This window comes from Vipera ursinii, assembly GCF_947247035.1.
Source record: "Vipera ursinii genome assembly, chromosome: Z".
In the NCBI taxonomy this organism is placed as follows: domain Eukaryota; kingdom Metazoa; phylum Chordata; class Lepidosauria; order Squamata; family Viperidae; genus Vipera; species Vipera ursinii.
Window position 1 is genome coordinate 52,193,207 of NC_139517.1, and position 16,401 is coordinate 52,209,607.

A 16,401-nucleotide genomic window follows, 5' to 3' on the forward strand; every position below is an offset into this window, starting at 1 on the left:
CCTGCCATAAAAGAGAAGGGGAAATAGCGGGGGGGGAGTTCAAAGGGGGATGACAGGAATCAGATGTACTAACCAGAAACAACAGATGAGATATCTAAGGACACAAGCATGAGAATTGAATGCAAACACCCATCAGAAGCACCAAACTTTAGAACTGTTACCAAAACACCCAATCTGAATACTATTGGACTTTGACCAAATGACCAATGGGGGGGAACCTGAAAAAAGGGAAAATCACAGGATTTCTGTGGGAATATTCAGATCTGGTTTTGCTTATGCTACAATCACTTGGCTGACAGATGTACTGGTTCCAATTTGCATTTGAACTCAATGGCATAGGGTTTGGCTATCTGAGGGACCACCTATCTTGCATAGCATCTGCATGTTCAGTCCTGCAGGGTTGGCATGCTCTGGGTTCCTGCTATAAAATACAGATAGTCCTCAATTTATGACCACAATTGAGTCCAAAATTTCCATTGCTAACCAAGACAGTTGTTAAGTGAGCTTTGCTTCATTTTACCTTTTTTGCCACAGTTATTAAGTAAATCACTGCAGTTCTTAAGTTACTAGCATGTTTGTTAAATCAATCTGGCTTCCCCATTATTTATTTATTTAGCGTATGGCTGGTCACACACAGAACTAAAAGCACTTCATATCTACAAGTTAGAACAGTCAAAACAACTCTTTTTTTTTTTTTAAAAAAGAAGCAATTATAAAACCTAAGAGGAAAACAGAAATAACATTTCAGAGGTTAATGTTGAGTTTGGAGATCCAGCCAGTAGCTGCCGTTGTTACGCAGAGGAAGTCCTTAAAATCTCCTGGGTATCTTCTATTAGTGCATTCCCTCACTATATGTTGGATAGTCTGTTGGGGAGCCCTGCAATCACATTGTGCTGAAGGTGTCTTTCCCCATTTATACAGAGAATTGGCACACACCCCATGAGTCGTTCTAATTCTATTGTATGTCACCCATATGTGTTGGGGTAAATTAAATCCTGGAGGTATACTATTAGGATTAATATGCTCAGAAATATCTTGGGAGGTATAGCTACTCCATGCTTCCATCCACTTTTGTATAGTGCTCTGATGTTTGGCCAGCAGCTTAAGCGCTGTGAAGAGTGGTGGATTTCTTGACTTTAATTGACATCTTAAGAAATCAGAGGTATAGGCATCTTGTATGTGAGCTGTTTATCCATACAGGTGTGCAGTATTCCGCTACAGAGTAGCAAAGCCCAAGGGCTGCGCATCGAAGAGTTGGAGCTGAAGCTCCCCAAGTTGTTCCGCATAGGTTTTGCAGAATGTTTGTTTCTGCTGTTAACCTTGGCAGCCATATTCTGAATATGTTTTTTAAAAGACAGGGTCCTGTCTAAGGTGACCCCCAGATATTTTGGAGTTGCCTCATATGGGAACAATTTGTTATTTAGGTATACATTGAGTTCTCTTTTTGCCAGTTTATTATTAAGGTGGAAACATGATGTGACTGTCTTACTTACGCTTAGGATTAACCTCCATTGGTGGAAGTATGTGCTCAGAGTTGTAAGGTCGGCTGTAAGTACACCTTCTGTAACTTCGATGTCCTTGTGGCTATATGCTAATGCCAAGTCATCAGCGTAAGAGAACTTTGTTGATAGTGTGGGTGGTATATCGGAAATATATAAGTTGAATAAGGATGGGGCCAATACAGAGCCCTGAGGGAGTCCATTATTCAGATGTCTTTGCTTACTAATTTTATCGCCCATGATGACTTGAAAGGTCCTTGCTGAGAGCATGTTATTTATTAGGCAGCCCATGGTACTACAAGGGACAGCGTGGATGAATTTGCTTAATAGATCCCTCCACACTGTATCATATGCTGCTGTGAGATCCACAAATACAACAGATGTTTTCAATTTATTCTGATAGCTGCTTTCAATGTGGCTAGTAAGACTAAGGACTTGATCGGCACAGCTCCAATAAGATCTAAACCCAGCCTCGGTATTTGTTTGTTAATTTTCTGTCCAATTCTGTTAAGTATCAACCTTTCAAGTAGTTTATAACAGAGCAATGGGATGATAGTTTTCTGGCTTGTTGCTTTCTTTTCCAGGTTTTAATATGCCGATTACCTTGGTTCTCTTAAATTCTGGAGGGAGCTTACTGGAAGTTAGGATATCTGTGTAGAATTTTGCCAGCCATTCTCTTGTGCGAGGCCCAGAATGGATGATAAATTCAGGCATTACTCCATCAAAACCAGGAGATTTTCCAGCTTTGACATTCTTCAGGGCAGTATCTATTTCAGCCACTTGGAAGGGTCGAACATATTCCTGGCTAGGTGAGCAGAAAGTTTTTAAGTGCTTTAGTTCTCTTTTCACTAATTTAGTATGTTTCTTATCATGGGGTACTCTAGTTAAGTTGACAATTCGAGTTGCTACTTGATCTGGAGTAACCTCTTGTTGTTTGCATTGAGCTGGTTGGTCTCCTCTCAATTTTTTCAGTAGGCTCCATGCCTTCCTGCTTGAGTGTTTAAAGTCTAATCCAGACGTAGTTTGCTCCCATTTCTGCCTGCGCGCCAGGTCAAGATTATGAAGAAGTTCATCGGCTATCTCAGCATCACCATTCTCTAGATGTTTTTGGTACAGGTTTTTGCAAGTTTCATTCCATCCTGAAATATATTCCTTGCGGAAGCCACGTGGAATGGATTTTTTAGCCGATGACATGATTGCTCTGACAAAGCAATAGTAGTTTTTACTAACTGCCGGGATACGTCCTATTGTGTTCTCAAGGTCCATCATAAACTTTTCCCAGTTGGCCATCTTCAGGTTCCACCTTGGTCGGGGTATAGATCTGATAATAGGTATATTTATTCCTGTCTTAATGATAATAGGTCTATGTTGGCTATGGGGGAAGGTTGGTAGCACTTGCCGAGAGGCAGGTACAGGTTTGGTTTTATCTTGTGTAACAAAACATAAGTCAGGGTTATACTCTTTCTTCCATGCAGCTGATTTAAAAGTACCTCGATCTTTAGCATCAAAAACTAGGTATAAGTTGTTCTGCTCTGCCCATTCGCAGAGGGTCTCGCCGTTAGTATCATTAAGCATATATCTCCATTGGGTATGGTGGCTACTGAAATCTCCTATATAGATGCCTGGGTGTGGAATCCTTGGAAGAACTGTGTTAGGCCAAGAGATAGTAGGAGGCTTATAGATGTTCATAACTTGGGTGTCTCCAATCTTCCCCATTGACTTTGCTTATCAGAAGATGCCAAAGTTGATCACATTACCCTGGGATACTGTTATTGTCATCAATACGTGCCAGTTGCCAAGTATCCAAAATGTAATCACATAACCACGGGGATACTGAAACAACTTTAAGTGGGAAAAATGGTCACAAGTAACTTTTTCCAGTGCCTTTGTAACTTTGAACAGTCACTATGAATAGTTGTAAATCAAGGATTTACATGTAATAGTTATAAATCAAGGATTTACACGTAATGTCTCTCAAGACTAGAAGCGTGCCTTTTCTTGTAGCAACGTTTGCCTTCTGTACTGGGATTCCCTCCATATCCAAATAGCCCCAATTCTGCTGTTGTTTAGAAGAATCAGAAAAATCTGGCCCTTCATCTAGGTTAGGCATGTCAAATTGCCGGCCAGATGGATCATAGTAAAATCGCGACCACGATACGTTGTGCAATGTCACATGATGTTGCAAGTTTGACATGCCTGGTCTAGGTCTTTGGCAGGAAGAATAAGAATTCTCACTTCATTATTCTTTCCATTCTTTTTTTTTCTTTACTTTTTTCTTGACATATTATTCTGATATAAAGGAAAAACAGGGCCAACAGTAAATAATGTGGTTGAGGGACAAAATCAGAAACGTCATGCTCCCTAATTAGGTCTCTCTGGCACTAAATCATCAATCAAGGATGACTTTGGCTTAAACTGGTCTTGAAGCAGAGAAATAATGTCAAGGTATTTAGTGTATTATACTGATTCCATAACTGAATTAATATGTGCTACATAGGAAATGTTTTTTGAATAGTCCATTTCTTTAAAGTAACTAATTATTTAAATCAAGTTTTGCCAACTCAGAATACCACTAATATTGCAGATGATGTAATACTAATCATTATGCAATACTATCATTATGTGCTAAAGTTATGTATAATGTTAAAAAAAATTCTATGACAAGTTGGATGTAAATCTTCAAAGAAGTAATCATAGTACATTAAAAGGATGAGCTATGGGAAAAAATAATATAATTTACTTCAACTTAAAATTTAAGACATAATTGGTATAAAATGTATTAAGAGATGACATACGACTCTGTCAATAAATACCAAAAGAGACAAATCATATAATAATATATGCTATAAATGTCATAAAAATATATAAAAATATCCAAGTAATAATAATGTTAAATTCCAGAAAATAAATGAAAAATAACACAATTTGGGAGTGACATAATTCCAGTATTTGAGGGGCGGCCACAAAGAAGAGGGCACCAAACTATTCTCCAAAGCACCCAAAAGGCAGGACAAGAAACACTGGTTGGAAATAAATAAAGAGAGAAGCAAACTGGAATTAAGGAGAAACTTCCTAACAGCGAGGACAAATAACCAGTGGAACAGCTTGCCTTCAGAAATCATGGGTGCTCCATCACTGGAGGTTTTTAAGAAGAGACTGGACAGTCACTTGTCTGAAATGGTATAGGTTCTCTTGCTTGAGCAGGGGGCTGGACTAGAAGACCTCCAAGTTCCCTTCCAGCTCCTATGTCAACGCGCTAACATTGGATGCTTTTGCATTGACAACAGATGGAGATGCAACAGATGGAGAAGCTTTTAGAATTAGTTGATGCTGGGGAGGGGGGCGGGAATGTGCAAGATAGTCTAGCTAGACATAATAACACTGAACCTAGTGTGAGAACGAAGGTGATTGAAATAACAGATGATAAGAATTGGTGGGCTGGAGCAGGGCTTTTCAACCTTTTCACTCATTGTACCACTTTTAGGATAAGGCACTCTCTGAGTACCACCAGTCGTCCAGCAAGGTGTCAAAAACATGATCAAAAAAAAAGAGGAAAAAAATGATAAAGTACAGGTAGTCCTCAACTTACAACATTTCGCTTAGTGACTGTTCGAAGTTACGATGGCACTGGAAAAAAGTGACTTATGACCATTTTTCACAGTTATGACTGATGCAGCATCCCCAGGGTCATGTGATTTACATTCGGATGCTTGGCAACTGATTCATACTAATGACGGTCAGTGTCCCAGAGTCATGGGACTTTGCAACTTTTTGACAAGCGAAATCAATGGCTGGGGGGGCAGCTCATCACTCAGGTTGCAGGGTGCCTGTGTGGGGGGAATCCACGGGTCTCTGGTGGAGGGGGTGGGATTGGGGTGGGTGCCCTCCTTCCCGCCATCTCTCCCATTGTCCCTTCCTTCTTTCCTTCCTTTCTTACCGCCTTCTTTGTCCCTTCCTTCCTTCCCTCCCACCTCCCCCTCCCTCCTCACCTTCCCTCCTCCCTCCCTGTCTTCTCTGGGAGCTTGAGGTTGCTAAGTGAGGCCAGTAAATACTTGCAGCAAGGAAAGCAATTGGGACGGCGCAGCAGAGGGCATCGGCATTTCTCCACGCGCGCTGATCAACAGAAAGCAAGCTGAAAGAGAGGGAGACTGTCAGGAGCGTGAGCTGAGAAAGGCCGATCTCGTGCTCCTGGCAATCTCCCTCGATTTCTACTTGTGAAGGTCAGGGCCGGCCTTACGGAGTTGCCAGAGCTCCCGTGGGCCTGGGAGGACGCATACACAGGGCCGCTGATCAGCTGACTCTGTACCACCGGCCCCGACCTCCACCGACAGGCTCCAGTCAGTGAAGGTCGGGGCCAGCTGAACAGAGTCACCAACAGTGGAGGGGGGAGGGAGTCAGGCAGACGCATTTTTCCCTCCACATTCTGATGGCTTCGCCTACCTTGGCGCGGATCAGGAAAAAAATGTGGGGCTTGATTCCCACCTGCTGCTGCGGGATGAGTCCTGGGGACTCATTGCCGCTTTGCTCTCCCCTCCATAAAGAACATCGGGAAGAGGAGAAGGAGGAGGAGAAGAAAATGAACATCTACCTGCCGAGGATGTCTCTGTCCCCTTCAGGCTCAGGCTGCTTCTGGGGGAAGGTTGCTGACAATAAGTCCAAGGGAGGGCGGGGTCTCACTCCTCCTGCGCTCTTTGCCTGCAGGCTGCCGGCAAGCAACATGTTTTCTGGCAGCAAGTGAGCTGGTAAGGAGCGGGGGAGGCGGAGGAGGCAGTGGGGGAAGAAGGCAATGCTGCATACCACCAGCCAGGTACTCGCGTACCACCAGTGGTACGTGTACCACAGGTTGAAAAGCCCTGGGCTGGAGAACTGGAAGGGAAACCCGAGCTTTAAACTAATTGGGGAATGTGATTTATGACTGTCAACTGCAGGAGGGACTTGTGCTTGATACCATGTGCTCAGGGGAGGGGAATTCAGTTTTTGGCTTTGATTATGTTAGTGCCGATGCTATGCTACTCAAATAAAGATTCTTTAAGGTAAACAATACCTCGAAGTTCTTTGAAGAGTTCCATCTTTCAGAACTATTCTATTCTATTCTATTCTATTCTATTCTATTCTATTCTATTCTATTCTATTCTATTCTATTCTATTCTATTCTATTCTATTCTATTCTAGCCTAGCCTAGCCTAGCCTAGCCTATCCGTTTAAGAGACATTCTGGTGGCTGCAAGGACAAATTTGGCATGACAGTGGAAAAAAGGAACTTTGCTGAGAACATATTACACAATAGGGCAAATTTAGACATTTGGTTTTTAAGATGATAAAAAATAGCTTTCATAAGAAAGAAATCATAGACTTCTGTTTTCTAGGCCAGTATCTTTACCACTACATGAAATAGCTACCAAATCTCACATGAATGACTCCAGACAGCTTATAAGACTGCATGTTAATGCCCTTGTTAGTATGTATGTATGTATGTATGTATGTATGTATGTATTTATTTATTTATTTATTTTAATTCCATTTATATCTCGCCCTTCTCCGAAGACTCAGGGCGGCTTACAAGCTTAGCAGTAGCCTTCATTATATGTATATGCCTGCTTGTTAGGGTTTCCCCCCCCCCAAGCGGCATTATGACTTATTGCTTATTGCCCCCAACAGTCTGGGTCCTCATTTTACCTACCTCGGAAGGATGGAAGGCTGAGTCAACCTTGAGCCTGGTGGGATGCGAACCTGCACTAATTGCAGGCAGCTGGTGTTACTTAAGGAGGCATTAGCCCACTGCTCCACCAAGGCTCTTTTATTGTGCCTTCTGAAAGAATGCATGTTTTATAACTCGCAATTTGATGACCTAGACAACTCTAGCTGATTTTATGTATAGCTAGTCCTTTGAAATTATTATAATTCAGTTTCTTGAGCATTACTGCCTATAAAACCTGTCATGGCCCAATTGCTTCACCTTTTCCTACAAACAATAAAAAATGCTACTAGATTCTTGATTTTTCTTTGCCACCATATGTAATAAATTTATTTTAGAAAATAAGTTTCTTCTCTTTCCATCCTAAGAACCTTGCTTTTTTCAATTTTCTCTGCCATAAAACAGTGAGATGAATTGCAACCGGGAAATTAGGGTTAACCGTTAGAGGCAACCAAGATACAATAGTCAATGCAAAATGAGTGACGAACCATCTTATTCCCAAGTCCAATTCAAAAGAATAGCTGGATATCAGCCTAGTTATAAACACAACTTAAGACTCATGTCGATATCCATTCAGATTGACAACCTGTTTGAACACAATGTTTAGAGAATAAGACACTTACATTCGTTTCTGTTTTAATACTCTCAGGGCTTTCTGCTTTACCATATTCTAAAGGAAATATAAAAAGCAGATGTTAAATTCAATAAAGATTAATACCTGAATAGAAACATTTAATTATAATGAATTTTAAAATGTATATATAAGATTTTTACTATAATGCCTAGGATCAATAAATACCAATAAGACATTCATTGATATTAGCAATAATCAACCAATTTAAAAAATCCAAAATTGCTTAATTTTTCTTAAAAGAATTCAAATCACATCATTTTCTTTGCTATTATCTCTTTATCCTGATAAAGACACTAAATGGAATTTATTATTTCATATGGTGTAATAGAATAAAGCATTAAGTACATAAAATTCACAAAAATAGCATGTAAAATGTATATCAAAATATAAAATACCTGTACAGTGAATTATTTTTTAAAAGCACAATACAAATGGTGAATAAAATTATGAATAAAATTAAATTATGCAGAATGGCTAAGCCTATAGCCGGATATCTATTTAGCCATTGAACAGCAGTGCCCTGGAAATAATGTAGTTTTTGCAGAGATATAGGGAACTTTCTGAGGGGCATTCCATAGCAATATGGATCTAGCGTATGCGGATCTAGTCTGTGCGGATCTAGCGTGCATCACGGAAATTTGGCTGGGCTCGGAGGGAGGGGTGCCTCTCACCGAGTTATGCCCGCCAGGTTTCCGGGTGCTGCACCAACCACGGGCTCAGGGCAGGGGTGGTGGGGTGGCAGTGGTTATTCGGGAGACTTTGTGTCCCCGGGAGGCCACCATTGTCCAGATGGCCGGGAGTGAATCCCTCCTCTTGAGATGTGGTCCTCGGGTTCAGTTGGGCTTGTTGCTTACATACCTGGCGCCCAGCTGTGTGGTAACAGCCCTGCCTGAGCTGCTCGACACCCTCTCAGGGTTGGCGGTGGAGCTCCCCAGGCTTATAGTCCTGGGTGACTTCAACCTGCCATCACTGGGAGGGTCGTCGGAGTTAGCTCGGGAGTTCATGGCTTCCATGACAGCCATGGGCCTGACCCAGGTTATTGAGGGCCCGACTCATGAGGGGGATCATACTCTCGACCTGGTGTTCCTGTCTGGACAGTGGTTGGATGATCTGGGAGGGGGTTCCCCGTCCATCACCCCTCTGTCATGGTCAGATCATCACCTCCTGAGGCTGGTTTTCCGTCATGACATCCCCCGCCGCTGGGCGGCGGAACCGACCAGGTGGTTCCGCCCCAGGCGCCCAATGGACCCGGATCGGTTCCAGAGGGTGCTTGGGCCTATACCTATCACCCTTACCCACAGCCCAGTCGATGCCCTGGTGGAGGCCTGGGAAACGGCTGCCACCAGGGCACTCGACTGCGTTGTACCCATGCGACCTCTGACCCGTCGCAGATCCCGCTGGGCCCCATGGTTCTCTGTGGAGCTCCGGGAGATGAAGCGTCGGAGACGAGGTCTAGAGAGCGGTTGGAGATCCAGCCGATCCGAATCCGACCGATTGCAGTTAAGAACCTTTATAAGGTCTTATCTTGCGGCGATAAGGACGGCGAAGTCTAACTACTTTGCCGCCCTTATCGCGGTCCGCAGATAATCGCCCGGCCGCCCTGTTTAGGGTGACTCGCTCCCTCCTTAACCAGGAGGTGAGAGAGGATCCCTTGCAGGGACGAGCCGAGGAGTTTAGTCATCATCTGGCGGACAAAATCGCTCGGATCCAGACCGGCTTGGACTCTGACTGGGCAGAGTCTGAGGTGGAGGAATCAGGCGGTCTTGAGCATGTTATCTGGACTGAGTTCGACCCTGTTTCCCCTGATGATGTGGACAGGATCATGGGGAGACTGAGCACCACCACCTGTTTGTTGGATCCGTGCCCCTCCTGGCTAGCTTATGCGGCTCGGGAGGGAACACGAGGCTGGTTCCATGCAGTAATAACTGCTTCCTTGAAGGAGGGTGTCTTTTCTGCCGCCTTGAAGGAGGCGGTGGTGAGACCCTTTCTCAAGAAGCCTGCTTTGGACCCGGCTGTTTTAAACAACTATCGTCCAGTCTCCAACCTTCGCTTTCTGGCGAAGGTTGTTGAGAGTGTGGTGGCGTACCAGCTCCCTCTGTTCCTGGAGGAAACTGATTATCTGGACCCGTACCAATCGGGCTTCAGGCCCGGACACAGCACGGAGACGGCATTGGTCGCGCTGGTGAATGATCTCTGGAGGGCTAGGGACAGGGGTTGTTCCTCTGTCCTGGTCCTATTAGATCTCTCAGCGGCGTTCGATACCATCGACCATGGTATCCTGCTGCGGCGTCTCAGGGGGTTGGGAGTGGGAGGCACCGTTCTACGGTGGTTCTCCTCCTACCTCCAGGGCCGCTCGCAGTCGGTGTTGGCAGGAGGGCAGAGATCCGCCCCGAGGTCTCTCATTTGTGGAGTTCCTCAGGGGTCGGTTCTCTCGCCCCTCCTGTTCAACATCTATATGAAGCCGCTGGGCGAGATCATTCGTGGTTTTGGGGTGGGGTATCACCAGTACGCTGATGATACCCAACTTTTTCTTTCCACCCCGAACCAACCCAGTGATGCCCTCTCCATGATGTCCCGGTGCCTGGAGGCAGTTCAGGTCTGGATGGGGAGAAACAGGCTTCGTCTCAATCCCGCCAAGACTGAGTGGCTGTGCATATCGGCATCTCGGGTTAACCAAGTTATTCCATCCTTAATGATGGGGGGTGAGGTGTTACCCCCCGGTGATAGGGCTCGCAACCTGGGCGTCCTCCTGGATTCACGGCTCAATTTTGAAGACCATATAGGAGCTGTGACCAGGGGGGCTTTTGCACAGGTTCGCCTGGTGCGCCAGTTGCGTCCCTATCTGGACCGAGATGCCCTACGCACAGTTACTCATGCGCTTGTGACCTCCCGTTTGGACTACTGTAACGCTCTCTACATGGGGCTGCCCTTGAAGACCACTCGGAGGCTTCAACTGGTGCAGAATGCGGCCGTGCGAGTTGTAATGGGGGTTTCCCGATACTCCCATGTAACACCTCTACTCCGCGAGCTGCATTGGCTTCCGGTTGCCCTCCGGGTGAAATTCAAGGTGCTGGTTATTACCTATAAAGCCCTACATGGCCTGGGTCCGGGTTATTTGAGGGAACACCTGCTGCCGGCATCAAACGCCCTTCGCCCAGTGCGCTCCCACAGGGAGGGTCTGCTCAGGGTTCCGCCTGTGAGAGATTGCCGGCGGGTGACACCCAGGGACAGGGCCTTCTCAGTGGGAGCGCCTGCCCTCTGGAACCAGCTGCCGGTGGAGCTGAGAACTGCCCCCGACCTCCGATCATTCCGCCGGGGCCTGAAGACCTGGCTCTTTGAGCTCTCGGGCCCAGGCTGAGGAGAAATTTTTAATTGGATTTTTTTTAATGTGTACAGGGTCAATTTAATATTTTTAAATTTGGTTTTTAACTTTTGTATGCTGGATTTTTTAATTCCCTGTAAACCGCCCTGAGTCCTCAGGGAAAGGGCGGTATATAAATGTAACTAAATAAATAAAAATAAATATGATATAAAGTTTGCCTGATATTCCCACAGTCACAGTTAGTGTTATTAAACAACCCCCATTTTATTTCCAGTGTTGGCACTTGCATGGTAGGTTCAGATCTGGTTGAGCATTGTCCAATTTTTCCTTGGAAGATCACAGCCAGAGAGGCATTGTACTGGATCAGACACTAAATAAATAGATCTAGGTTAGAGGTAGTGCATTCTTGGTGTCATGCTATCTAATATCAAAGTCTTCTCTGATTAATTGCTATCCAATTTCCATGGTGAGTTCTGAGATTTGAGTCTGAGTATTTGGACGTGACAGTCCTCATATATAGGTAATAATTGGTTTGCCTTTCACTTTTGCCACTCCCTTTTTAAGGCTGATTATCTTCTAAAGTGTGAGGGTGATATGTTAAATAGTACAGATAGCCATTCAGAAGGCATCTATTTAATAGTTCGTGATATTAGCGTCATAGTATGATTAAGCTGAGTGCCCATTGCTTTTATATGAACACTATTTAACCATACAGGGCTGCAATACTCAGCTGCCAAATATACCAAAACAACAGCTGATATCCTAAGAGCTGTAGCATTTGCTCTTCAGCTAGTACCAGTTCCCTGTAGATTAAGGACCAGTCAAGGGCCACTCCTAAATATTTGCATTAAAATTAAACTTTAGCAGCTGATTCCTAAATTTCACTTTGGGTGTATAGTTTGCTTGTCTGTTGTTCAAGTGAAAACTGGAGACTTTGGTTTTGTTAATTTTAGCCTCCAGATTTTAAAAAAACTCCATTTCTTTTAGATAATTTTTGAGAGCTTTTTCAGAGGTATTAAAGTTTTCAGATTTTTTTATCTGCACAATTTCATCAATCCATATATACTTTCTTGCAGCAGTGCCGGGTAGATCTCATGTAAAAATATTAAAAAGTAGTGGATTCAGCACACAACCTTGTGGAAGCTGTCATTTAACCTATACTTCTGACTGATTTGGCCATCCAGATGTACTTCAATGTATCTGTTTGAAAGCATATTGTTGAATAGAATAACTGTTTTCTTACAAGGCACAATGTATAAGAACTTTAGAATCATCCTTTCTCTTCACGTAGGCTGATGATAGGTTGATGAACACAGCAACATAATTTTTCTTCACTGAAATCCATTTTCTGTATGGGGTATTAGCGATGATACCTGATCACAGTTTCTTTTTAGCTAAATCCAGCCTATTCTATAGGTATATGTTCCTTGGTCAGGGGTTTAATTCTGTTTATGATGAGTCTCTCTAGTACATTATAAGAAATGCTTAAGAACATTATAAGTCTAAAATCTTTCACAGATTTCTCTTCTTTACCATGTTTCAGGATGGCTACAATTTGGAGTCTTTTGGGTATTGTTGGAAGCCTCCCTGTTTGTTGTTTATCATTATAAAATTGTGTAAGTCAGATGCTTCAGAAATTCAGGATATACTCCATCTAGGTCAGCTGTTTTTCCTGATTTTATCGATAGTACTTTAGCGATTTCTAATGTAGAAAATTCTTCCGAGATGTTGCTTTCAGGTGTTAGTTCATTGACTCTGGCTTTTTTCCCCTTTTGATTTCACTAGTTCTCTCTTTATTTGATCCTGATGTTTTCCTTGTAAGGATCATTAGGGCTGATATTGCCAACATTTCAGATTTCTTTCATGGAGCTATCACCCAGTTTGGTAAGCCTTTTTGCTGGCATGTTGAAAACTCATTTGCTCCATAAGAGAGTGCCACTTTTCTCTTCTGGCAGAGTCTAGAGTTGGAGGAGTTCATCAGCAACTTCAGGTTATGACTCTCCACATATTGATTGTATAATTCTGGCATTCTTGGCTCTAGGCTGGGATGTATGTTTTTCTACAGCCCCTTGGGATATGCTTCTTAACTACTGAAAGTAGCAATCCCATATATCCAGTCTTGGTAAAAGAGATACAATCCATCATTAAAAGTCTAAAGATTAATAAAGTCCCAGGTGAAGATTTTTTGCCAGCAGAATTATTTAAGAAATTCCCGACTCGTGGGGTCCAGTACTGGCAGGTCTTTTTACACATATAAATAACACCTGCTATATAACAGATGGGTGGAAGATAGCAATAGTTGTCCCCAGATATAAAAAAGGGAATAAAAAGGATCCTAATAATTATAGGCCCATTAGTCTTATTGACATTATAGCAAAAATATATGCTAGGTTCCTTTTGAATAGAATTGAAATCTGGGTAGAGGAAAATCATATCCTCACAGAAGAACAAGCAGGTTTTAGATAAAACCAATCTACCATTGATAACTGCTTTGTCCTGAACCATCTAATTGCCAAATATGCCTATAAGAGGAGACCCGTTTGCTGCTTTTATAGACTTTACAGCAGCATTTGATACTGTAAACAGAGAAGTACTATGAAGTAAACAGACATCTCTTAAAATAGAACCTAGATTGCTAGCTTTGATTAAAGCCCTTTACACAAGTACCTGTTTGAAGGTGTGGTATAGGATTTATGGGCCCCTAACTAACAGGATTCACACAAATAAAGGGGTAAGACAAGGGTGTATCCTGGCCCCATTATTATTTAATCTACACATTAATGACCTGCCAGGGTTACATATGCCGATGATCCTAAATACATACTGTAATAGCTTGCCCTATGCCGACGATATGATCCTATTATTGTATTCACAAGTAGGATTGCACAGGCTATTAAGCAGCCCTGTAGCTCCAGCCATCTCTCGCTCAGGCTTGTGAGGTGCTGCTACTGGTTCAGCTCATTCCCCTCCCCCAGTACCACTTTTCTAGGATGGATGCATACCACCTGCCAGGTGCCAATGTAACACAGGTGGTACCTGTACCACTGGTTGAAAAGCCCTGCTATAATGGACATTTCTGCATCTGCGGAGTGGCAGAGGTTGAGGACCTGGCACACATCCTATTTCATTGCTGCCTATATATAAGAGGATGAGAGACAGGCATCTTGGCCTATACACTAAATGAATGACCCATTGGGACCCCCATATTAAAATGACTTACTTTATGTGCGGCCAGAATTTGAAAATACATTTAATACATTTATTTAATAGTACCTGAGCAAAATGGTTTGGCTGAGATTGGCATATGTGAGACTGATTGGGGTAGATTGTGGGGGTGATAGTGAAATATAATTTTATCATATTTTATCTATCTACATCTTAAAGTGCCATATTTAATTCTAATTTCATTTTTAAAATGTATTTTATCCCAATTTCATTTAAAATTGTATTCTATTTCTATTTTATTCTAAATTATATTTTAACCAATTCCATTCTAAATTGTTTTTACTGCATTTTATTATAATGTGTATTTGGAACTCTGCACCTTAATATGGCCCAAGGGCTACTCAATAAAGATATTATTATTATTACAGGCCCTTGGGATATGTTTCTTAACTATTGAAAGCAGCAATCCCACATATCGATTGTAATTTTTTGCGTTGGGGGATCCACTGTATGTGTGGTTGAATTCAACAACAAATGTTTCCATTTTGCTTTTTTGGAAATTCCATCAAGGCTTAGACTTCTGTCTTACATTTGAGATCTGCACTCCAACATTTAATAGCACAGGTCTGTGCTGACTTCAAGGGATTTCTGGAAGTACTTTTTTGTTACAATGTAATGGTCTGTAACATTTGGAGACAAAATGTAAATCAGGGTTATTATAGTCCTTACTCCATCTGGCCAAGTGGAACATACCCTTATTCTCAGCATCATGGACTAAGAAGAGATTTTCAGTGCCTGCCATTTTACCATCTTCATTAGTGTCTGTGTCCACATAAAGTATTTTAGTTATTAAAATTGCCTACAATTATTGTGGAATGCTGCATATTAGACAACGTGCTATCATTCCATGGTTGTGCAGGTGATTTATACAAGTTGACAATTTCAATGTTGGAAATTTTTGTTTGTGTGACATTTACTTCAGTATGACTTTTCATATCTTGTACTTGATCTATGTTGTTTTTTACGTAGGTTGCAGTCCTTACATTGCATGGTAAGTAGCTGCAGAAAATATTCTAGAAGTTTCCATCTGTTTTTCATCAGCGCCAGGAATTTCTTGTAGTACGACAACATCCACTGAATTTTAGATATCCTGAAAATTGTATAACTTTATGCAGAAGATATGAGCGGGGCTAAAGCTGACTATTTACTTGGGCTTATGAATGAATCATTCATAAGCCTAAGTAAATAGTCAGCTTTAGCCCCGCTCATATCTTCTGCATAAAGTTATACAATTTTCAGGACATCTCTTATGTCTTTTGTCACTTGTTTATGAAAAGAGATGTTATTTTTATTTTCAGTATTTATGCTGCTGCTTCTTGTTGGGATATCCTTGTGAGGTCTAGCAGCCAGAACGTGCAGACCAGACATGTTAAACTCGTGATGTCACGTGACACCGCACAACGTATTGGGATGGTTTTGCCATTGCCGGCAATGGGGTGGGCGTGGCTTCCGGATGATGCATCCAGCCCTTGGGCCGGCAGTTTGACACCCCTGGTGTAGACTATTTAGCCATGACAAAATCATGTTGCCCAGGGTGCACAGCGAGGAGACTAGTCTCTATCACACTTTATTGCAATAAGATCCACTATCTACAGGTGAAACTCCAAAAATTAGAATATCGTGCAAAAGTTCATTTATATCAGTAATGCAACTTAAAAGGGGAAACTAATATATAAGATAGACTCATTACATGCAAAGCACGATAGTTCAAGCCGTGATTTGTCATAATTGTGATGATTATGGCGTACAGCTCATGAAAACCCCAAATCCACAATCTCAGAAAATTAGAATATTACATGCAATCAATAAAACAAGGAGTGTACATAGAACAATATCGGACTTCTGAAAAGTATAAGCATGCATATGTACTCAGTACTTGGTTTGGGCCCCTTTTGCAGCAATTACTGCCTCAATGCGGCGTGTCATGGAAGCTATCAGCCTGTGGCACTGCTGAGGTGTTATGGAAGACCAGGATGCTTCAATAGCAGCCTTCAGCTCTTCTGCATTGTTCAGTCTCATGTCTCTCA

At 42.6% G+C, this 16,401-nt stretch overlaps 1 protein-coding gene across 1 annotated transcript in view; it reads right to left on the reverse strand.

The window, feature by feature from the left end:
• CHMP5 (charged multivesicular body protein 5) overlaps positions 1-16,401 on the reverse strand; it is a 64,923-nt gene that overhangs the window by 32,524 nt on the left and 15,998 nt on the right. The window contains exon 3 of the mRNA XM_083377173.1: positions 7,817-7,863. Coding sequence (XP_083233299.1) covers positions 7,817-7,863 — 47 coding nt within the window. The remainder of the gene's footprint in view (positions 1-7,816; positions 7,864-16,401) is intronic.